This window comes from Eriocheir sinensis, chromosome 15 (assembly GCF_024679095.1).
Source record: "Eriocheir sinensis breed Jianghai 21 chromosome 15, ASM2467909v1, whole genome shotgun sequence".
NCBI classification, from domain to species: Eukaryota; Metazoa; Arthropoda; class Malacostraca; order Decapoda; family Varunidae; genus Eriocheir; species Eriocheir sinensis.
In genome coordinates this window covers 3,943,512-3,968,591 of record NC_066523.1, presented here as the reverse complement: position 1 = coordinate 3,968,591, position 25,080 = coordinate 3,943,512, and the positions used below count along the sequence as shown (strand labels likewise).

Here is a 25,080-nt window from a genome sequence, read left to right as displayed (position 1 = left end):
CTTCTTAATCGTGATAAGTTAATGATAAGTAATACCCATTTCAGAGTAGATGATACATATAGAATTGCGGAGGACTCTCTGAACATCACCTCATAAACTTCAACAAGACAATTTAAACTCGATACGTATATAGTCCAAGTTTTGTAATTAAAGGGTCTCGCAGCTATATAGGATTCTCTTTATTATCAGCAATGAGTCACTTGAAAACCGGACGCCACAGGTAGGTCCCTAAAGCATCTGTTGTAAAGTAGTATATTTTTTAAAGGGAAGATGAACATGTTCGCGCGCCTCTAAACATTATTGCTTTATGTGACGTCACAACCTCGGGGTCTCTTCCTGATACTACTCGACATGGTGTCATAAAAAATGGAATCAGCTCCCGTAGAGGATCGAAATCTATCAAGTCTGTGTGTGTATGTATGTGTATATATATAAAAATCAAAAGTATGGTATATATTTTGACGTTAATTTTTTTCATTACCATGCAAGTAAATTTTTTTCTATATATATTAGAGAGAGAGAGAGAGAGAGAGAGAGAGAGAGAGAGAGAGAGAGAGAGAGAGAGAGAGAGAGAGAGAGAGAGAGAGAGAGAGAGAGAGAGAGAGAGAGAGAGAGAGAGTATTTAAATGGAAATCTGCTGAAAAACTGATGAGGCTTGACCTGACGTACGTGATCTGTACACGTACCTAACTGTACTAGCTGTACATAAGTTTGATAATGATTATATAATGGCAACGATCGACGGGGATTCATGATGAGGAGGTTAATAATTGTGCCCTGTTGATGATAATGATGAGAGAGAGAGAGAGAGAGAGAGAGAGAGAGAGAGAGAGAGAGAGAGAGAGAGAGAGAGAGAGAGAGAGAGAGAGAGAGAGAGAGAGAGAGAGAGAGAGAGAGAGCATCGGATCCTATACCTCCCCCGTCGCGATAGTCACTTGTCTATGGCGGTGGTCAGCTTGCCTCGTCTATAGTAGAGGAAGAAGGTTTCCCTCGAGCCTGTCAGCGGAGATGGAAACGGAGCATATTTTGGACGATAGTCTTGATTCTGTTGAGGTATGGCGGTCGTGTAGTGTTAATAAGTGTCGTGGGGAGGCTCCGGGCGACAGGTTAAATGGCTCCCGTGTCAAGGAGGAGGAGGTATAAGTGGTTAACCTGCAGCCAATGTTTAGTGAAGGTCAATATTTTCCTTCCTAGATTGACGGGGTTGTAATAGGGATGGATGGATGGATGGATGAGGGTCGTGTCTGTAGTATGTGTGTGTGTGTTTTGGACTGGCTAAGGAAAGGGGGAAGTGAGAGACTTGTAATCGACGGCCTGTGTTTTGTGGAGGTCATTCGTGTTCCTTCCTTCCTTCCTTGTTACTTCCTCCCTCCCTCCCATTTCCCTTTCCTCCCTTCCTCCCAATACCCTCTCCCATATTGCTTCCTTCCTCCTATTTCCTTCACCGGTTTTGCTTCCTTCCTTCCATTTCCCTCTCCAATTTTGCTTTCTTCATCCCTCCCTCCCTCCCATTTCCCTCTCCAACTGTGCTCCCTTCCTCCCTTTTCCCTCCCCAGTTTTGCTTCATTCCTTCCATTTCCTAGTCCAGTTTTGCTTCATTCCTCCCATTTCCCTCTCAAACTTTGCTCCCTCCCATTTCCCTCTCCAACCTCGCTCCCTCCCATTTCTCTCTCCAATTTTGCTTCCTTTTCCCATTTCCCTCTCCAGTTTTGTTTCCTTCCTCCCACTTTCTTCACCAAAGTTGCCTCCATCCTCCCTCTTTCTTCCAATCCTGCTTTCTTCCTCCATTTTCCCTCTCCAACCTTGCTCCCTCCCATTTCCCTCTCCAATTTTGCTTCTTTCCTCATACTTCTTTCAATTTAGTTTCCTTCCTCCCATATCTTTTACCAAATTTGCCTCCATCCTCTGTTTTCCTTCCTAACTTGCTTCGTTGTTCCTTTTTCCTTCAAATTTTGCTTTCTTAGTTCTTTTTCCCTTCAATTTTACTTCCTTCCTCCCTTTCCTTTCTCCAGTATCGTATCTGTCCTCCCATTTCCTTCAATTTTGCTTCCTAACTCCCTTTTTCCCTCAAATTTTGCTTCATTCCTCCCTTCCTCCAATTTCACCTTTTTCCTCCCTTTTCCTTTTCCAGTTTGGCTCCCTTCTTCCCTCTTCAGTTTTGGTTTCTTCCTGTTTCATCTAATTTTCCTTCCTCCCTTTTCCCTTTCCAATTTTGCTTCCTTCCTCCCTTTGCCCTCTTCAACCTTGCCTCCTTCCTCCCTTTTCTCTCTCCAGTCTTGCATCCTTTTGCCCTTCTCCCTCTCCAATTTAGCTTTCTTCCTCCATTTTGCCTTTTCAATTTAGCTTCCTTTCTCCCTTTTCCGTCATCATTTTTGCTTCCTTCCTCTCATTACCATACAATTTTGCTTCCTTCCTATTCTTAGTTTTGCTTCCTTCCTCTCTTTACCATACAATTTTGCTTCCTTCCTCCCATATCCTTCATCAGTTTTGCTTCCTTGCTTTTCCCTCCAATATTGCTTTCTACCTCCCATTTCCCTCTCCAGTGTTACATCCTTCCAGTTTTACTTCCTTTCTCCCTTTTCCATCTCTAGTTTTCTTTCCTCCCATTTCACGCCATAGGCAGAGGGAATGAAAGGAAGAGATTGGCGGATGGATTGGTTGCGTCTGAGGGGGGATGTTAGCAACAGTATTTTTACCTGGATGAGATGCAGGTAGCCTGCAACCATAGTATATTGGGGGTCAATATTTTTGCATGTGTGTGTGAGAAGCAGTATTACCTAGTCTTGGAATTCCATCAAGGTGGTTAATATTTTGCTGCCTCCTTCCCTCTTCTCCACAGAATTGCTGGAGAAAGTTGAAAGATGTGCATGTGTGGTATGTGATGGTGTGTGAAAAGCAGTATTACGTATATTGTCCCCCCCCCCCCCTCCAGATACCATAGATGTATGCACATCTTTCAACTTTATTTAGTCATTCTATGAAGAAAAGGAAGGAAGAGGCAACCATAGAATTATATCAGGTGGTTGATACTTTAATTACTCAACCCTTCTGGTATGTGATTAATTTACTAATGAATGCTTCTTTCTATAAAAATCAGGTAATGAAAATATGAAACGGGTAGTATAAATGATATTAACTACAAAACTACAAGCAGCTTCTCAGCTGATACAGCAAAAACACAGATGACATGTTGGCTGGGGCAATGGCGCTCTTGTCATTTTCTTCGTGGCAGTGGTGATTATATTATGTTTCATCTTCTTCCCTGTCGAAGGGAGTGTAGTAGGAACCATTATGGTGGAAGAATACAGATAAAAACAGGCGAATCTGGGAGACTAGTGTAATGGAATGGGTAAACACTCTGTGAACTGGGTGCATCTCTCAAGTGTCTGTGTGGGAGATGAATTTGACCGTTTGGTGTATTGCTTTCATCTATTTTTCGGATTTTTCTTTTATTTTTCCCCCAATTTTTCTCAGTGTTACTGTAAGAGGGCTGGGTGAGGGATACACTGAGGGATGGAGGTGATGTTTATTGAGGCGGTACAGAGCAGTGCGTCCAGTGCCTGGTGAGCCGTGAGCCGAACTTTCCTATGGATGCCAGTGCTCACCATACATCCTACAGTTACCCAAAAACACTAAAATTGACCCTTGGCTGAAAGTTCTGAACTATTGGATGGCAGATTATTGGACGTTTAGTGTATTAGCTTCTGGAAAACTAAATAAAAATAAAAATATTGATATTTGAAGTGTGCGAGTCCAGTCTGGCACATTGTATTTTGGCAGTGAGGGGTCAGTTAGATAGGTCATTTATGTAGGTTAGATGGTATTATTCCAGAAGATCACCCATATCACAGTGGACACCTTGGTGCTATACCAGTATATTTTTATTACCTGTTTCATATTTCTATTTCCTGATTTTTTATAGAAAGAAGCATTCATTAGTAAATAATTCACATTTTATATGTTTAAGCCCCTTGAGTTGAAAAAGAAAATGGCGGACATTTCGTGATTTCCGCTGACAGTGCACACACAACACACTTCTATATTACCTTGCTGTCGCAAATCACTCGTTTGTGAGATATTATTTTTTTAAATATTCAAATCAAGTGCAAACTGCCAAGCTGATCTAGTGGGGTTTATCAGGGAGGAAGGAAGAGAAGGCTTTGTTTCTGCACAAGTGTGAAATCAATGTCTCTGTCTATCAAAAATTAATCCCCATTAATTCAACCAATCATAGTGCTGCATTTTGCAGTGGACAGGAGAGGGAGTAGAACTGAAACAGTATCAGGATGGCATCTACATGAGACTGAACTCAATTACTTCTGGATTGGAAGATTTTACATTAGTGATAAAATATCAGTTGACTTTTTTGCATAATCATGATATTCTACCGATGGAGGAGGTGAGTCATGGCAGTGGCTGGCAATAACTGGCAACTATGTGCATGGTGAAGCATCAGACAATGGCGATATTATGTGTAGAAAACAATTATTTCCTTGTAAATAATTTGCTGCTGTGACTCATTAGTGAGGATGAAACATTATTTTCTGGTAGATTTCTGTGTTTTTTTTGGCTACTATACTTCATTTTATCGCATAAACCTGATGGTGGGGGGATGGGAGTGAAAAAAAGAAACTGACATTTAGTGACAGAAACAATTAGCAAATTCTTTCAAAACACTGAAATCTCCCAGAAATAATAGTTTTATCTGCCAGTATGAGATAGGCATACTGCTGATATTATACCAGTGAGATTAGGTTAGGCTAGATCAGCTCAGGTTAAATCAGGTTAGGTTAGACTAGGATAGAGTTATCTTTATTAGATTTATTAAGTTTGTTTATGATAATATGTGTGATAAGCTTTGCGCTGCCCTGTTGTTGTCGGTGGTAATGGAGTAAGCTATGCTCATTTCCATACCTCCTTTCTCTCCTTTTCCATTGACTGGTCAAATGAAATGTTAAGTAAAATGTTAAATCACTAGCAACCAGCAATTGGAAGCCCGATTTTACTTACCTTTGCATAATTTTTATGAACAGAGGGAAAGAAGAAGCTTTTTCTTATAATCGCTTCGTTTTGCAAGAAATAAAGGATGGTGAGAAATGTTTTCTTTTCTCTTATATTTTTATGGGAAATTTTTAGAATTATTTGAATGCAAGCTGGAGAGCCAGATACTGTTCTACCCTCTACCAAAATTTAGCTTAGAAAGTCTCCCATCAATAAAGAGTGTTTTAAAGCTTTTTTATAATCACAAACACCTCTCACCTCTATTCCCAGCCCAATTTAAAGCTTTTAGCAATCTCCAGGTTATCTCGATTGTGTTTCTTTGGAGTTCTCATTACACTGTAAACCCTCGATATAACGGACTAATTGCAGGAGACCTTAGTCAGTTAATGCCGAAAGTCTGTTGTAAGTGGCGGGAATGCAAAAATACGTACAATAATACCAATGAACCTAATAAAGGTGAAAGGCTGTCGGGGTTGAGGCATACTTTACTGCATTTGGCCATGGATTGGGAAGTGATCGTGACTATTATGGGACAGTAGTTTAGCACATTTGGTGGGTACATACCTTTTTACAGTAAAAGATAAATATTTTTCATATTTTTTAGCCTTGAATCCTAAGTTGCCATTTGATTTACTGGATAACGAAATTCAATTCTTACTTTACAGGCACCCATGACGGTGATCTATGATAACAACACCTCCCCCATGAGCATCACAACCAGTGGTGGCATTCGAACTGGAGATGGCGGCAGTGACAGTGAAGAACCAGAGCCCATGACTACTATCCCTCTGACCCACTCCTCTAGTGGAGGGGTCGGAGGTGGAGGAGGGGGCCGCAGAAAAAAGGAGTCTACTGCACGATATAACAATGAGCGGGAGATGTGCCTTCAGTGCTTCGAGAAGTGGAGTGAACAAGATCAGCTGGAGTTTATGGAGCATCTTCTGTCCCGCATGTGCCACTATCAACATGGCCACATCAATGCCTTCCTGAAGCCTATGCTACAAAGAGACTTCATCACACTTCTCCCAAGTAAGTGTCACAGTCCTGTCCTCCATAACTGAGTTGAAATAGTTTATATCAAGAAAAAGTATTGGGCAAAAGGGTTCCTGAAGTTCAGCACTTTTTTTCGTTGTTCCTAAACATGTTAATATATATATATATATATATTTTTTTTTTTTTGGTACAGTAGGTATATGGTTAGTTGATTTCCTCCTGTCTTGTAAAAAGATACATCCTTGTAAGTGCTTGTTAGAGGATTGCTTAAACTGGAGGGTTTTCCAAAGTGCTGAGTTTCATTGCAACTGATAATTGCCAAGATGGTTCCAATCTAAACATTTTCCTGCGCCAAAACAGGCTGTGGCCGACCATCAGGTCCCACTGAGAAAGCCTGCCAGAGTCATAGGTGGAACGTAAAAAAAAAAGAAAAAAGAAAAAAAAAGAATAAAGTAAAATAAAATAAATAAATAAATAAAAGAAAGGCTTTGTTGCTTGTTAATTTTTTTTCCAGATTATAATATGTCTTAAAGAATTTAAATGTTGGGATGTTTGGACCTGTGGAATTAGGATTAGCCGACTTTTCTGTACTTGAATGATATGTAATCAAAGTTGTGTCATTCACTCTCAAGACTTATTTTTTCCTTTCAAGTACTGATGGTGATTTTTCTTTTCAGAAAAGGGTCTTGACCATGTAGCAGAGAAAATATTAGGTTATTTAGATGCTAAATCTTTAAGAGAAGCAGAACTAGTATGTAAAGAATGGCACAGAGTCATTGCTGATGGGCTACTCTGGAAGAAGCTAATAGAACGCAAGGTGCGCACTGACCCCCTATGGAGAGGACTATCAGAGCGAAAAGGATGGTGAGTTTTATATTCTTTCTAGTGAAGCATGAGATTTACGTTTTGATTAATTGAATTACAGCATGAGATTTCAAATGAGTTGTGTATCCTCTTAAGTTGTATATATTATAGGATAGCAAGATAAGTTGCAAGAATAATCAAGTTATTTCCTTTTCAGGGGCATGTACCTATTCAAGCCACGGCCTGGGGAGCAGCATCCAGGACACTCCTATTATCGTAAACTCTACCCTAAAATAATTCAGGTGAATATATTACTGTTTCTCTGTTTTAGCAATTTGAGTTCTTCTCTATGATCTTGAGATCTTATATAGTGAGCCCTTTTCTTACATTAACTGCATGATCTTTAGATGTTCCTTATGAAAGTCACTATATTAATTTCAATAAGTAACATCACTTTATCAAAGTTGAGATTTTGTTGTATTATAGAACTTTCATAGTTTTATATTCAATGATAACTCATGTAAAGCAATTTCCTTACTCTTTGAAGGAGTTTCCCATTCTTACTATCAACAACTTCCTTGAGTCTTGAGAGACTCACCCTGTTTCACCATAGTGAGGTGTATTGTGGCTTTGTCAAGTTGCCAAAGAACTAATCAAATTTGCTGCATAATAATCATCCATGCTTTGTGGTAGAATGGAACGTCAGTCAAAGGAAACAACCGAGAAATGGGCAGAGGACTGAGTCTCTTTTAACCTGTGATTAGCTGAGGTCAAGATCGCTGCTGCCTCTGATTGGCTGCATTATCCTCTCACTGACAGAATCCCTCCAGACACCTGATTGGCTGAGGGCACTAACAACATCGCCTCAAATTGATTTTGTCAAACTGTAGGGGACTGAGTCCTTCCTCATGATTCATTTAATAATGTTACAGCTTGGAGGCATGGAGATTTTACACTACCCTCAGGAGTGGTATATCATTTGGAGAGGGTATCAAGGGCCTTCTCAATAGGCCATGAGGCAGTAAGATAAGAACAAAATGCATACAGTCACATTACAGTGTTCAAATTAGAAAAAAAAGGGGGTTGTGCATGTACTATTGTAATTTTTCAACAACATGATTTTGCCATGCCTCTGTAATGAGTTGATCAATGGGTGTCAAAAGACAATAGACCAGTCTGAATAAAAACATCTGAAAAATGGGAAGACTTTGCATAGGATAATAAAATGGGGCCTAACAGGAACCACCACTTGCTTCACTGCTCAGCGCTCATTCCTCATTTAATTTAAAAACTGCACCTTACCTTATGCACTACCTACATGACAGGGTTGGAAAAAAATCATGATTTTTTCTAAAAAAAAATATGTATTTGATTTAAATCATATTTTTTTATTTAAATAATTTTTTTGGTTTAAATGATTTGTTTTGCATCAATCCTTGTTTGTTTCCACTGATTATTTGTTTCAGTCTTATGAGGCCATTTTCTTGTATTAAACCAAGACAAACACTAAAACAGTAACAGTGGATGCTGACAAATACTATAGCACTCTATCACCTAACAACTGTCTCTTTCCAGTAACAACCACAAATTCTTGATCAGCTTCAAGGTCTAAGGTTCTGACTAAATTAGAAATGTCACAGACTGTAGCACTGTAGCACCATCATTGCTTATAGTGTGAGCTCCACAGGCAACTAGGCCTTATGAGAGAAGCCTGAGTGGGTTCAGGTGAGGCGGCAACAGTGGTGGGGTAGGAGACGTGGGGACATGGTGTAAGCAAATATAATGTTGTATGATGGGAGATTTGAAATGTTGACCCATTACAATACCTAGGAATTACTATTATCATTGGCCTCATCATATGTGCAAAGGTCATAAGTTGCTTATGTTGTCACTCAAGGGCTACTTGTAAATCATTTTGATAATATTTGTATACATAAAAACCCTTGTATATGCTATCTGGTATCTGGTATCTAAACCTTACTGTGAACAGACCATTTCCCTCATAATGTTTGTTAAGCTAATGTTTGTCTTAATACCATCTGCAGGATATTCAAACGATAGAAGCAAACTGGAGAATGGGAAGACATAATCTGCAAAGGATAAATTGTAGGTCAGAAAATTCCAAAGGTGTCTACTGCTTACAGTATGATGATCAGGTTAGTATTAGGTTGAAGTAAGACTGTAAAGAAAATTTTGATAATTTATGTAATATATATTTTGAATCATCTGCTTTATATTTCCCTGAAGAATATTTTTAAGCTGGTCTATTCTGATGTATAGATTGCAGTGCAGTAGATTTATAGTACGTTATCGGAACCCCTCTGATTGAGTTGTCTTGTTGTAGAAAATTGTGTCAGGCCTTCGAGACAACACAATCAAAATTTGGGACAGAACTTCCCTGCAGTGTTACAAGGTACGAGGGGTACGTCGAATCATCCTTAGTAATTGTGATATATTAAACATTAATAGTAGCTAAATTCCTGAGGGGAAATATTTTCCTTGTATGTAAATTTCTTGTTTTGATTTTCAAGCCACCAATATGGCTCAAAATTTCATACACGTAGATGTTTATTCCCTTCAGTTTAGCAACTGTTACTAATTTTAACAGTCAAAACTTGCAATATGAACATATATATATATGAAATATGAAAGCATAGTGACAATACTCTTCTTGGAAGTTTCCTTGTTACTGCTGCCATGCTAAGGTAAAAGGTTAAGTTGGTTGGTCCCTTTCTACTGGGCTTATTTCTTCCCCAGGTATTGACAGGACACACAGGCTCTGTGTTGTGCCTCCAGTATGATGAGCGAGTGATTATCAGTGGATCTTCTGACTCCACGGTGAGGGTGTGGGATGTGAATACTGGGGATATGACCAACACTCTAATTCATCACTGTGAGGCTGTCCTGCATCTGCGCTTCAACAATGGCATGATGGTCACCTGCTCTAAGGTGAGCCCTGGAAAAGACTTCATACAAAGATGACTAAGATATATGTTCCTTTTTTTCTTTTTTATTCTTGTCCAACTTTTGTATAAGGTCACCAAACATGATTAGTAGTCAAATTTACTCCTGATAAACTTCTAACTCCTCATTTTCATTCTGATTCATATACTCATCCTCCTCTTTGTTGGTCTTCATCTTTCGTAGCTTACACTGCTATCATCGAAAAATTTCAGTGCACCATCCTCTCCCTTCTTCATGACCTTTCTTGTTTTCAGTCGTCTTTCATCTGTAGCATCTTTGACTTGGCAGCTAACCCGGTAGCAGCAACGGGCCAAATTTGTGGCTTTACTGTGTACCAGCGATGGGCCATATTTTTGCTATGATATAAACCCCCCAAAGTAGATGATGCATAAACTGATCACAAATGTGTTGATATATATTATGAAATGGTTTGCGTGAGTGATGATTTTTCTCATTTTTCTCGCTAAGAGGGGCCTTTAAGAAACATGATCCCCGCAGCTACCGGGTTAATAAGCCTTTTCCAGATTTAAACAGCAATAAAAGTTACTTGAAGGCCGAGGTAATTAGGATTAAATATTTTACAATTTCAGTAGCATCAATATTGATAACATGACATGATCTCTTTTTGCCTGTCAGGACCGATCAATAGCTGTCTGGGACATGGTGTCACCTGCCGAAATAAATCTAAGACGTGTTCTAGTAGGGCATCGAGCAGCTGTGAATGTTGTTGACTTTGATGAGAAATATATTGTTAGTGCATCAGGGGACAGAACAATTAAGGTAAGTTTTTAGGGCAGTGATGTGCCTTCTTAGAGGATAATAAAAAACATATTTCATATTTGAATTTCATGAATTAAAGGCTTAAAAAATGCATGATATGTACAATTAATGAATTATGACTTTAATATCTTTTAAATGAAAAAAAATGCATATTCCAGCTCACCTTACATAGTCCAGGTATATAAAATAATATGTTCTTATTGTGAATTTTAGGTTTGGAGTACAGGCACATGTGAGTTTGTTCGTACACTCAATGGCCACAAAAGAGGAATTGCATGCCTGCAGTACCGGGACAGACTAGTGGTTAGTGGATCTTCAGACAACACTATAAGGTTAGTTATTCCCTGTTTTTATAGCTATCACTAAGAGAGAGAGAGAGAGAGAGAGATGCCTTTGGTAATAAGTGTCTAAGCAGAATAATGGGACATTGGTGGAATGACTTTGTGTCAAATTGACAATTACTCCGTGAAACTGAATGAATTATATTTTTTGCTTAATCTGTGAATGCCAATTCTGGCTATGTAAGCAAGTTGTATGCTATCGTGAAGTTGACCTTGCTCATTGTGTTGCTTCTATAAGAGACAATCCCAAGTGGAAGAGGCCAATAGGACGGCCGCAGAACTTGTATCTCAAGCAGGGATGAAAATGGGGTCTGCATGGAAATTTGCCTGGATGGATCCCTGGGCTTGCTGTCATTGGATGGATGAGGCAACATGCCCCTCAGCATATACCTCTATTGATTGACTGATGAAATAAATTTTAAATATTTATCAATATCCATAATAAGATATTTATTATTCTAAAAAAAAACATGTTGAGCTACTATAAATTTTAATCTGCTTTTTTACACACAGGTTATGGGACATAGAATGTGGTGCTTGCCTTCGGATACTAGAGGGACATGAGGAGCTAGTTCGTTGCATAAGATTTGACAACAAGAGAATAGTATCTGGAGCATATGATGGGTAAGTAATGATTAGAAAAATTACTTCTTGTTTTTCAAATTACCACATAGTTGAGAAAATCCCTCTGGACTTATATTAGGCATGATCACTGTATTAAGAGATATTTATGTTAATTACCTTATTTGTTATCTGTTCAAGGGGAAATTAGCATTCACAGAGTACTTCTGATATTGCTTAGGAGTTCCAGCACAAGTGCAATTACAGTAAAAGCCCACTGATGTGATTAATTAAGAAATCTGTCTGTCTGTTATTTAACTTTAGGTCTTCTGGGCCAATACCAAGGTACAGGTGTTTGAAGGCTTGGTAGATGAAACAGTATAATCTGTTCACGTGTGTGGTGAGGACATTTGAGGTCTTGGGAAATTTCACATACTTTGGTAGTGTAGTTCAGAGCAATGGTGGATCTCGCCAGGAAGTCTTACAGTGGATTGGCATGGCCCACAATGTTATGGACTCATTCAGCACGAGTATAAGGTGGCATTGTCGATACTTGTGTAGAAGGACAAAGATCCGGATCTTCAAGTCTCTTGTGCTCCCTGTCTTACTTTATGGCTGTGAGACATGACACTAAATTGGGACATGGAGAGGCAGATTGATGCCTTTGGTGATAAGTGTCTATGCGGAATCATGGGATAATGTTGGGATGAGTTTGTGTCAAACGAACAACTACTCAGTGAGACTGATTTGACATACATTACCTGCGTAATCCATTAACACTAACTCCGGCTATATGGGCATGTGGCACGCAACCCAGAAGCCGACCCCGCTCATTGGGTATTCTCTGAAAGAGACAATTCTGAGTGGAGGGAATCCACAGAGTTTGTGGCTAGAGTAAGTTGATAGATCCTGCCAGGTGGTACTTCGGATGAGAAGGGGGCATGTATGGAGACTTGCCCGAAGGGACCCCGCAGGCGTCGTGGGGTGGGCGAGGTGATGCATCCTTTGGTGTATGCCTCCACTGATTGATTGTTATTTCAAATGCAGACATAATCTTCAATAAAACTAACATTTATTTGTGATTAAAAAGTATATAGTGAAGATACAGTATTTTTTATATAACCTTTTTTTCATTTATACTTACCTGCATCTGTATAGAATGTTAAGTTATTCATACATACCTTTTACTAAGAAACGGTGTTACATGGATGATCCTTATTAGTACAAAGCTGCATAAATAGAATTAATATAAAATGGGAACAGACTATTTACAGCGAAGTAAAATTTTCAATTTTCTTCAACAGGAAAATCAAAGTGTGGGACCTCCAGGCTGCATTGGACCCCCGAGCTCCTGCTGGTACACTCTGTCTGCGGACTTTAGTGGTGAGTTAACAAAATTATGTTTTCCTTACGAAATATCCTTGTAAGTGTATATTTCTGAAAATTGTCTGTTTGTTTCATGACTTTGTAATAACCAATTTTGCCTTCATATTATAGTTGGGGATGAAATATTTGTCATTTAACTATAATGTGAAGGTACAAAAACTATCTTTAACTAACAGCATATTGTTGTTACCGTGCAGAGGGCCCACCTTATCTGTAAATTTGACCAACTGCGGTTAAAATTATTAATAAAAATACTTACTCTTGCCTTACTCTGACCCGTATGCTCGCTTACTTCCCTCCATCCAACTTTTGTCTCATGGAAGGCGAGAATACGTGCCTTTTCCTCCTGACTCATCTTCCTAACCTTTCTGAGTGCCTCTGTAAATTCTAGGAGGCACAATCCTGAATAGTATAGCCAGTGTGTAGAGAGGGGGACAGGAAAGGTTAGCATACTACCTCCTCTTTCCATGGACTACTGTGGTACACTGAATGGCAGCACACTATCCCTCTGTCACACCATCCCGCTGAATTGCCACAGTGCGATAATAACGCCAAAATGTACAATATAGAGACCACAGCACGAATAGTTGAGAGAACGATACTAAGGCACACAAAGGGGCTATAGTCTTGTAACTTTCCGCGTTTATGGTACATCCTACCAGGGTAACCTCTTATTGCAGCTTAGTCTCAGGCACCCTGGCGCCTGGACAACGCTGCCATCTTTGCAAAATTTGCCAGCATGGTTGCTACCGCCATCAGAAAGGCAATCTGTTGGCCACTAATGGACCACTGGCAACGTTGCACAACTATGTGTAGGTAATGGCTCAACTATATGCAGGGCCGGCACTTTTGGAGGTGGTGGAAGTGCGGATAGATGTTGCAAATCTTATGATGGTCAGATATTCTTAATTTTTCAACATATTTTCTTGGAATTTTTTCAATTTTTGACCGACCAGATTTCTGTTGGATAGTTGGGGTTTTACTGTAACATTATATTTACTTTTTAAAGTAAATTTTTATAGTAAATTTTGATTGGTGACCTGCCTGTTGGAACCAAACCCTGTTGTAGCTTGAGGACTACCTGAACATTACCACAAGTCTTTTACCAATTTTTTCTCTGAATGCCTGTGCAAAAGCATTTTCCACGATAATACAGATTCCCAGCAATGCCTGTTTAACCTGTCCAGCCCCGCTGACGGCTCTCAGCCGTCGCAAGTTCTTGACCCTTCATCTCCGTACATAATTGTCTTTGGGTTGTAGTATTCACACAAGTTATGAGTCAAGATACAGGGCAAGTTTACACTACTTGGCAACTTACCTACCAGTCCTCACTTGTCATTCACAGTAGGAAATATTTGTGCACCGTCAGTTGAGCCTTTGTGCTGGGTGTGTGCAGACATGGCAGACTGCCCGCGAAGCCCGTGCCAGGGGAAGATATACTAACCTACTACTTTCTCGCTTATCTATACCTTTTTATCACGTATTGGGAGTTAGATACAAAGTAAAAATACTGCAGGTGGGTGATACGGGCGCAACAAAGCTGCCCAGCCACCTGCACCTTTGACAACCAACACACGGCTTGCAAAGTGTCCCAAAGTTTCACATAATGTTGAATTTTATGTTGCTAAAACAACTGATGCTCTATTCAGGAACATCCTAATACAACACTCATGTATTATACGCTTAAACCATTGCCTGATGTGTGATGCTGACGGATGGCGGTCAACGCCTTACCTCCCTCCCCGCCACCAGCTGGATGACTCGCTGAGCATAACCCCCTCTATTGAGTACTAAATGGCTATAGTGAGTGATTTTATGTACTTCAGGTGTTATGATTTCGGGTTTCCAATAGATTTCTGAGAAAAAAAATATTTGAAAAATTTGGCGGGTCTGGGTGTTACCGCATCATACAACTTTGGCAGGGCTCAACGGGTTAATAGGAAAGTAATGTGTTTCAAAGCTACTTATGTAGAGGGCAACACCGTCTTTATTGCTCCTTGGCTAGCTTCAGACAGAAGAACCAGTATTTACAATGTTGTCCTCTACAAGCAATTTTCATAGTTCCCCACAGAGCTGCTCTAGAGCAGTTAACCCCTAAAGGATGGCTGGCGGGAATTCCCACTCTGGTGGAGAAAGGCAGATAGGTGCGGTGCGTGAATTCCTGTCTTCTGGTTTCCTGCCAAGATATGTACTTCCCAACATCATATTTTTGCTGTGTTGCAACTGAAGAACTTCTAGCTTCTTTCATCGTGTAAAATTGTAAATGAAAGATTGGTGATGTAAAAGCACTATGAACTCTTGTGTTTTTGTCTGAAATTGCCACAAAGGGCACTGATGAAGAACATCTATTTAAACAGATTTTATCAACTCAGCACAGGGGTTAATACAGCAAAATGCAAGCACATTGTGCACCAACGAAATTTATAAAAGGAGTAAGGGTGATTGCTGTTTTGAATTATCTTGAAAAATGTTTCATTAATAATTCTTTGACATTGTTTTTGTGTACACCGGCATAATGCAGCTTCACATATTATCAAGATGTATTATGGGAATATGTGCTTTGCTACTGGTAACATGTAACTCAGTACAACCAGCCATATGGTCGGGTAGTCGGCGACTAAACTGGCAACCCCACTGGTTTTGTTTTGGACCAGTGAGGAGGGTGTGCTGGACCCCCAGGTAGATTAAAAATAAGACCATTCTAAGGTCAGATGAACTCATGTTTATTAGAGTCAATGGCCATCCAGTCCCAGCTATGGGTGAAATAGCGGATGGTAAACCTCATAGCTCCCTGCTGCCTTGTAGGGTTTGCCTTTTTTGTTCAGGCAAAGGCTAGGGCCACCATAGCCATAGGTGGTTGGGTTAGCAAGGGCATGCACCCGGAAAATGGCTCAGGAAGAGTGAAAACGGACATTGAGGGGGGCGACTACGGGGGGTCCTCCTGCGCGTATGGTATGTCCAATAGCTTTGAAATCTTAGTATGTTGTTTGTTGGCATAAACGTATGATATTCTGTGAATTTCATGAAATTTGAGTGAAGTTTAGGGGGGACTCAAACAAAGTTTTTTTTTGTTTTTTTTTTGTTTCACAGACTTTATTTTTTAGTTAATCGCTTTGAAAAAAATACCATAGAAACTTTGTTTACCTATCTACATGTCTTTGAAAAAAAATTGCAATATGTTTTCACTTATAAATTTTCTCCACTCCCGTTTTCTATTTACATTTTTAAAAATTTTATCAATGTGAAAAATTGCTCTCTAGTTGTAGTTTAAACTGATACCTAACAAAAGTTGGTCAGATTTTTTACCGATTTTGTGAAATTTTTTGAAGTGTAAAAAACACTTTTCGAGATATTGGCTCCTAAAGATTTTTTTCCATTTCATCCATTTCTTGCCATTTGTATTTATCTGATTGGCATGAAATTTTCACATATGATTGTGTATACCTTGTTGACTTACTGGAAAATGATAAGCATCTGGTCCCCCTTTCTAAAGAGTTTTAATCAATCAAAGGTAAGGGTGTCAGAAGGTCAAGGTGTTCCTGCACAACCGTACTGGGCAATTCTGTCTCGAACAGTGTTTGTAGCTGAGAAAGCAACATGGTGATTAAAGTTTTGCTTGTAATCAGGCTCAGGGTTCACACCTCTGTGAAAAATCTGTTGTCAGAGCTGCAGTGATGTCTCATGACTCCATGAGGCAATGTTGCTGATTCTGCAGCTGGTGGTGATGTAGGTGGTGGTGGAGTAGGTGGTGACGAAGCAGGAGGTGGTGGAAAAGGGTGTGATGAGGTACTTGGTGTTGCAGGGAGTCGCAAAATAGATGGTGGTGGTCGGTGGCCCGGCGCGTAGTGTGAGTGAGCGGGAGCAGCATCACACACACTCGATTGATAAGCTTCTACGCTGCTCTCTTGCTTTTTTTCTGAGTCTTGGCCGCTCCATCTTGCTCCATAAGCCCTCTTGATGTTGATGGCTCTCTTTCTAGTTGCCTTGTGCTTGTACATCATTTGTAAGGATGTTTTTTTTTGGCTGGAATGGAGAGAAAAATGCTACACACTCCCCGTCGATGTCTGAGTCGGTACTGGCGTTCTCTTCTCAAGTGACTCGCTCCCTCCCTGCCCGGAGTGAGAGAGGGATGACAGATGACAAAATTTATGGTGAAAAAAAATATTATAATGCGAATTTTGCATATATACAAGCACTGAATGATACTGCATGTGTTGACGCGCATGTCAGGCTATGATGCAACAGCGTGGGACATTTAAAAATGGCCTCCAGGGGGGAGGGGTTTTAATTTTATGAAAACAAACCTCACCACCTGGCAATTTAGGCTTTCCCGGCCATGCTGAGCGAAAAACATGTGCTCGTCCGATTTTAGATATATTCGTCGAAAAATACCCCATAGCCACCCGCCTTAAACGAAATGATAATGATTATGATGATGATTATGGGAATATTAATTTCAAATTACTAGAAAGATAAGTTTTCAAGCATTCCATGAACTGATTTTTGCACAAAATTAATCAGAATGAATATCTCTTTGGGAATGTCTTCTAAGTTTTATTGCAAATGTCTTACCATCTAAATTATATATATTTTCATGAAGAGGCATACTATTATTTAAGCAGTTGAGCCTAAATATTATAATGGTAGTGTAGTCCATTTCATTGTACTTTTCTTCTCAAGCCTGACTACAGATTCTCCTGGTTTAGGAGACTGGGTTATAGTTGATTATGATGACCAGGAACATAATTTCAAAGAATGTTCAGCAGTGTTGTTTATATCTTTTCCTTCTCTCTCTTGCAGGAACATTCAGGCAGAGTTTTTCGTCTGCAGTTTGATGAATTTCAAATAGTGTCGTCTTCTCATGATGACACCATCCTCATTTGGGATTTCCTCAACTGCTCTCCTTCAGATTCCACTACGTCAGCCGGGGGTCGGTGCAGCTCCCCCACTGTAGATACCAGGTGAGTGTAACTAAAACTAATACTTTTGAACTCACTATTGCAGCATTTCATAACCGTGAAAGCTGAAACTCTCAGAGGTGCTGGAAGGGATTTTAGCAGGTACTGAGGAGTTTCAGCCAAGTCCCGTACATAATGTTAGAATAATTAACCTACTTACATTTGTGAAAGGACTTTTTGTAGCATACAGCTAATGTATTGCCATGAGTTTATTGGTTTTGCATACAGTAAAGTCTCGCATTTGGTGACTAATTGGTGTCAGAGAAAGGTCACCAAATTTGAACTAGCCAAATGTTATTGCATTGCCACTCTTGTTAATTTTCAGCAAAATTTTGGTGTTCCTTGCTGGTCAGGCAAGTATCACTTAGAAGAAAATGAGAAAATGTTGATTGAAACTGGTTGACCTTGTTGTCTTTACTTCAAATCAACCCCAGACTAAAAATATGGCAAGTGACACACTGCTCTTTTGCCATGTTTTCTTTCACTTTTTGTTCTTTGTCATCTTGTAAACACTGGAGGTGAAGCTGGTCTCCATTGTCATTTGTTAAATTCTTCACCGTGGAAACATCATAAGATCATAAAATTAAAAGATAGAAGACTAGAAGAACAGGTGTATACCAACAAATAGTGGTAAGGGAGGGAGAGTGTGTTTGAAATAGGACAAATTTGAGCAGTTAGACTCTACTATATTCAAACCATTTCAAATAGTCCGTTTGGCTGCTCGATTCAAGATGTTGATTCCGTCTTCCTTTCCTCCCTCTGTTAACACAGTCCCAATACCTATCCATTCCGCTCATATGTTATCTATGGGTAACATATGAGAGGGAAAAATAGGTGTTGGGACTGAGTGGCAGAGCAGACGGGAGGAAAGGACCCACGGAATCGAATGCCCAAACGAACTATTTGAAATGGTTTGACTATAGCACAAATCCAAGCACTACTACTTATCAAGATACAGGACTCAGGGGTAGTCTAAATGAAAAATATTCTGATGGCATGGATTGAAGGCAAGATACAGTCAAATAAGTAGGTTATGTAAGCTTTTTTCAATAAAGAGACTCCAGTGATAATACATACATACTTGAGGTTTAAGGAAATAAAGAGGAAGCAAATGATAAATTAACTAAGGTTTTAATGGCATTATCACTATAAGTAGGAGGAAAGGAATCAGTGACCAATGGTACTAAACTAACAAAGGAAATAAAGAATCTCATAAAGAAGCATAAAGATATGAAAAGAAGAACCAGAAGTGATGAGATAAGAGTAGGCAGAACTGACTTACCGGCAACAGGAAGAGTACACCCAGCCAGAACTTGAACCCCAGGTGTGGCGCTCGCCGCCACGCCACTGGGTAAGAAAAGTTAGTTAAAGCCTGTGGCAGGTAATTACCCATTATCGTCGGATACAGGGCCAGTGTCACATTTGAGGTACAACAGTCTGCCTTCTTCAGGTTTCCCCAGGTACCCATTTACCAACCAGACCAAAGAGGAGGATGAACAGCTGGACTGGCCTGACTGGGATTCAAACCCAGGCCTGATGATTTGTACCTAGGCATGCTAAGTATTACACCACAGAGGCAATGAAAGTTAGTCATATCCCTAACTTTAACATGGACAAGATTGAAGAAACTCTACTGAACTGCAAAAGCATGAAAGCAACAAAGAGAAGACTAGGCATTGAAGGATAACAGTTGTTTGCTGTAAAAGGTGCAAAGGGTAACCTCACAAATAATTATGGAGTAGGTGGTTAGGTTTGCAGAAAAATTCTAAACTGCATTGCAATGATTGATAGATAGGATGATACATGCCCAGCTTGTGTAAGGAGACAGCAAGAACAAGAAACTGAGAGGGATGAACTAGAGGTAAATGGAGGAAAGCTGGATGAGGTAGAACATTTGTTACTTGGGGGATGTTCTGGACTGAAGTGGGAGTGTAGAGGACAGTGAGAGCGAGAGTGGCGGTAGCATGGTTAAAGTGGAGGGAGGTGGCTAGTTTACTTGTGAATCATAGCATCCCTCTAAAGAGCAGAGCAGGGGTGTACCAAGTGTGTATTAGATCAGTGATGTCATATGGAGAAGACACATAGGCTCTAACTAGAAAATTGATGAAGGTATTGAGAGCAAGTGATCGCAGAATGCCGAGGTATATGGCGGGGATCAGGTGGCAAAACAGGTGTCCAGTGCAGATGTAGCTAACAGATGTGGAGTAGAGGACCTGGAAACAGTGCTCAGAAGGGAAAGACTCCGTTGGTTTGGACATGTAAAGAGAGCAGGGGAGGATACAGTGCTGGGAGTTTTGGAGAGATTGGAGGTAGAAGGAAGGAGACCAATTGGTAGACCTAGGAAAACATGGAGAAGGTGTATACAGGAAGACTTGGCATTGATGGGATTGGATGAGCATCAGGCAGAAGACAAAGTAGAATGGAGGAGAGCCATAAAGCGTCCAACCGCTCAGAAAGAGTGAAAACGGACATTAAACGAAGTGATGATGATAGATAGGAGGATAGTGGTGAAGAATGTTTTGTTGAACTTAAAAGTTTCCAATGTAACTGTAACCAGTGCAGTCATGGATGAAGTAAAGAAGGGTTTGAAAGGAATAAGCAGTGGTAAAACAGGCAATTTCATACCTAAAGAAACTAAACGCAATTGTATGAAAAATGCTTGTAGAGTCCCAAGAATCCTAGAGCCTGAAAAAAATGCACTTATATTTATTCACAAAACTAAGTAACTAATGGGAAGCATACGCCCGGGGCACGTTGCTCCATTACTCGCCATCCATACTCCCACCGATCCTCCCAAGAAAGCTCCCATGCAGCTGCCTTATCTATCCCAAGTCCCTCACGGCAGGATCGGCTGACTTGCCCCAGCCATGAGTTACGTGGCATCCCCTTGGTCTCCTCCACTCAGGGTTGTCTCGTACAGAAACAACCCTGTGAGCAGGATCAATGTCCAGGAGGCGTGCCACGTGCCATATAGCCGGAGTTGGCTTTCATGTGCAGTAGAACCTCACTTATCCGGCACGAATGGGGGGAAGCTCATGCTGGATAAACTGTTTTGCCATTGTTTTGAGACTCCTATAGAATTGCCTTTTTTTAATTTTTTTTGCATCCAGGCCTATAGTGCCGGTAGGCTTTTTTGGTTGAGCCTGGTGGTTGGCCCAAGCCCGTTATGGCGCAGACAAGTGTTTATAGTGGCACCATCTATTCTTGGCTGGTAGCTGTGGATTCAAACCCACATCATCCAGGATGCGGTGAAATGCAGGACTGGCACGCTAACCACTAAGTCACTGCCCCCCCATTTGAATAGAACTCCTATAGAATTACTAATAAAGCAAATACGGTCATACCTCGGTTTACGAGTTTAATTCGTTCCGGAATTTTGCTCAAATAAAAAAAACTCGTAAACGAAAATGAATTTCCCCATTTAGCTTAATGTGAAACGTACTAATGCATCTTAGATCCCCCAAAATATTAACATAAAACTCATTTTACATGTTTCATACAGAATAAAAGTAATTTTACTAACAAATAGCAATGATAAATAATATAAATAATATAGTATAATAATATGAATATGATTATTATAACTAATATACAGTACCCTCTCGAGTTTTCGCGCTATCCAAGTTTCGCAATCCTCGAGTTTAGCGCTTAGTCCTTAATTCTTACCATCCTGACTTTTGCGCATTACCGCCCCGAGTTTCGCGGTGCTTTGACAGGTACGGGTTGCGTTTACCTAACGTCGGCGTCATTTGTGCTGCCTTTAAAGGTGGTGTCCAACCATTGGGGCTGTGGGCAACCGCGGTTGCCTGTATGCCCAACCGGGAGCGAGTTAATTGTTGGGTGTCCATATGAATGGAAAATGGTTGTGGGTACAAGCGTGGGTAAGTGAGTAACTCACGGCTGTATGTAAGCAAACAGACGACGGCAGTGGCTGAGGAGTGAGGAGCAGTGGAAGATGGCCCACCAATAGACTCGTAAAATGGACTGGCAGGGCTGGTTTGCTTACTACTTAATCAACAAGATAAGAGAACACCCCGTGCTGTGGAACCACAGTCCAAAAAACTTTCTACAGTCTATGAAAATTGTAGAACTCTTGGTGTTGTTTTCCTCTTCTTCTTCTTCTTTTGACCTGTAATGCATGGCAGCGACGGTGAAAAGTAATAGTGGAAAATAGCAAAAGGGCATAGAAAAGCAAAATCAGGGAAAGAAAAGGACAGAAAAACACCTAAGTTCAGGGTGAAGTGAATAAGTGCACACTGCGAAGTAACTAAGTGCATGTTGTGAAGTATAAAAGTGTGGAGAAAGAGAACCTAAGAAGTGATATAAAGCATTGCAGGTCAAAAGAAGAAGGTCCACTAAACTGGTGCCGTTGTATAGGCAATACCTCCGACACCATCACATCACATGTCAGCGACGGTCGGGTCCACTACATTGGCCTGTGTTGCGAGAAATATCTCCCCGTTGAAATTAGTCATTCTGCTGTCCACCACGCATGCGCGCTGTGGGAATACACAGCACTGAAAGTATTAATTTGCCTGGTTTTAGTCTAGTTTGTCCGTTTGTGATCTTTGTGAGCGGTGAGGGAAATATGGAAACAGGAAGCAAGTTGAACCTCTGCGAGCTATTTTGCGGCTGCGGCTGCAGTTTACGTTCAATAGGCATTGAAAAGTCAATCCCGATATTAGTGATTTAATGTTTTATAACAGAAAGAGTTAGCAGATTATATCATAACACACAAAACTACCAGGAGCTATAGGTTTGTCCAACTGTACCACGGGTGACCGCGAGCGACCGCCCTTACTTTAGCAGACGACACCACGTGGATCACAAACGTGTTCTCAGAACTGCCAGCCAATTGTAAGGCAGCCGCCTTCAACTGCAGCTTCAAAACGACCTGTTCTCACTTCCCATTTGCTGCTTATTACCAAGGTATGTATTTTGAGATAACAAGGGAGTAAAGTCGAAAAATTGTGAAAACAAGGGAATAAAGTCAAATTAATTATTTTTTTTTTCCACGGGTCGGAACCAATAAGCGCTTTTTCATGGATTTCAATACCTCGAGTTTCGCGATCCTCGAGTTTAGTGCTATACCTTCGGAATGAAGCAAGCGCGAAACTTGAGAGGGTACTGTAGTATAATATAGTAATAGTATAATAATAATATAGTGTTGAAAACATTAGAGCACAAACGTAAACTGATACGAGCATGCGGGTGCTACCCTCTGCGAGTGTACAACGTGGACTGAAGGTGGTTTCACACTGGGTGTATTCTTCTAACCGTTGGAGCTAGGAGGAACAGCGGTTTCCCATATGCCCAACCGGGAGCGGGTTCATGGTTTGTGTAAACACTCGTCCTCCTGTCTTTGAAGCCATGATAGTACCCACACCTGCTTCTTCCTTCCATTTAACTGCAGCAACAAGTCCATAATTTGAGTAACAGCAGCACAAACCACAACAGCCCTTACATTTGCAAACAGCGCCATGTGGATACAGGGCGACTGGTTTATTTATGTTGTGGATACGGGCCAACCGTGGTTGTGTGTGACAAACACCCAGAAGAGTTGGAGTTGTTTCCTTCGATACAGTTGGAGGAAAAAGGCCCAGTGTGATACCAGTTTGAGGCCCCAATCCCGTTGTTATCCACTCTGAGTGCTGTCGTCTTGCGGCAAACAAAGGGAACCCATGCTCGCGTCTTCAAGTTGTACAAACAGGATGCTCATAAACCAAGTCACCGCTGGAAATTACTGTACATCTTATCCTACCGAATAACGGGCCCAATGGTCCAGGGGCTGTATTCTTAAATCACGCCGTGCCGACAAGCTCCAGGTGACACAAACGCAAATAAGATGTTCGTAATTAAAAAGTAAAGCCATAAACAATTAGACACTGCAAATAATAAGAAGTGGAAGAGGAAAATTATGACATTTTTGTAAATGTAAGCATAAGATTATTAGCATTTTTCAGTATATGAATCAGTCTTTCTAAGAGTCTCCAATGTAGCTAGGTTGTGACAAATGCTTGAGAGAAAATTTACTATTTGACATTAAACTGAATCCAAGTAATGAAAACAAAAAGCTGCCAAATCCTCCTAACAGCTTACTCGTGTTTTCGTATAAGGTGGCCATCATTCAGAAAAAAAGGCTGGTCAAGTGGAATGGGTTTGTCTGCAGACTTATGTACAGATGTTTATATCTCCTGCTTTTATACTTCAAAGAAGGAAAAGTTTTACATTTTCACCTAATAAACCATTTTTATCTTTTTTTCAGCTAATGGATTGGAGACTTAGCAATGTGTGTTTTGTGTTCACCTGGAATTGTCATCAGAATGTTTTGCATCCTGAGATGCTGCTGCAGCTGTAACCAAAACCCGAGTGATGGAAACTCGAGTGTCATAAAACAGTTGAAAGTGCAAGTGAAGTGTATATTGTGAAGGGTATACTTGTATGCATTACAAACTGATGAACAAGTGTCATTTGTACATGTGGCACCCATGCCCCGGGCCCGTCCATACAGCTGTGGTATGATATACAGACTAGATGACATGAAGCATTGCTAGACAGGAGTTAGCATGCCAGTTTTGTTATTTCTGTGCCCTTTGCCTTTCGTGCACGTAGATGTGAAGTCACTCAGTTTGAAGCTGCATATCGGTGACTTCAGTCAAATTCCTATGCTAACGAGTTTAACCATTTCCAATAATTATGGCCTAGAGGTGGAACACTTGAAGGTCTGAGTTGTCCATTAGCATTAACAGTTCAGGCCTGTCATTAAAAGTGCTCTAGTATAAGTGTTCTGCTTTAAATAAGATTATTACTTGATATCAAAGAGTTATAGAAGAAAATCCAGTTTGAGTAAGATACATTATATCAGATTGTCCTGTTCAGAAAAAAAATAGAAATGATCTCATTGAAGTCCATCACACATAACAGTTAATAAAGATCATCCCAAACAGGCTTTTAAAGTTGGTGTTTGAATAATTCAGTAATCTATTACATGGTTGAAAAGGGGCTCAATTTTACTATTGTGCAATATTCTTGGTGAAAATTACTAAAGAAACAGTGTGATCTTTACTGCAAACAAGAAATCTTATCTCTACATTTTATTGGCAGTGTAAGTTAGAGCCATGATGATATTGAAACAAAACGTCAATTGAATGAAACTTCGTTTGGATTCTGAAGTTGAATATAAAAATGCAAGTTTTGCACCTAGTTATCTGAAACATTTTTACATATATATATATATATATATATATATATATATATATATATATATATATATATATATATATATATATATA

General features: G+C 40.1%; 1 protein-coding gene across 2 annotated transcripts; it reads left to right on the top strand.

Moving 5' to 3' along the window:
* The first annotated feature begins 943 nt into the window (after positions 1 to 943).
* Positions 944 to 24,744, top strand: LOC126998783 (beta-TrCP-like). Of its 2 annotated transcripts, none has more exons than XM_050860822.1 (13): positions 944 to 1,053; positions 5,667 to 6,030; positions 6,672 to 6,858; positions 7,016 to 7,100; positions 8,844 to 8,954; positions 9,143 to 9,211; positions 9,556 to 9,747; positions 10,399 to 10,542; positions 10,756 to 10,874; positions 11,397 to 11,507; positions 12,749 to 12,827; positions 17,631 to 17,791; positions 24,054 to 24,744. In XM_050860822.1, the coding sequence occupies exons 1-13, from the start codon at positions 1,009 to 1,011 to the stop codon at positions 24,055 to 24,057; spliced, it is 1,671 nt and encodes a 556-aa protein (XP_050716779.1). In that variant the 5' UTR covers positions 944 to 1,008; the 3' UTR covers positions 24,058 to 24,744. The 2 variants fall into 2 exon arrangements, with proteins under 2 accessions (XP_050716779.1, XP_050716778.1); XM_050860821.1 differs by having other exon boundaries at positions 9,143 to 9,220.
* Positions 24,745 to 25,080: the final 336 nt, after the last annotated feature.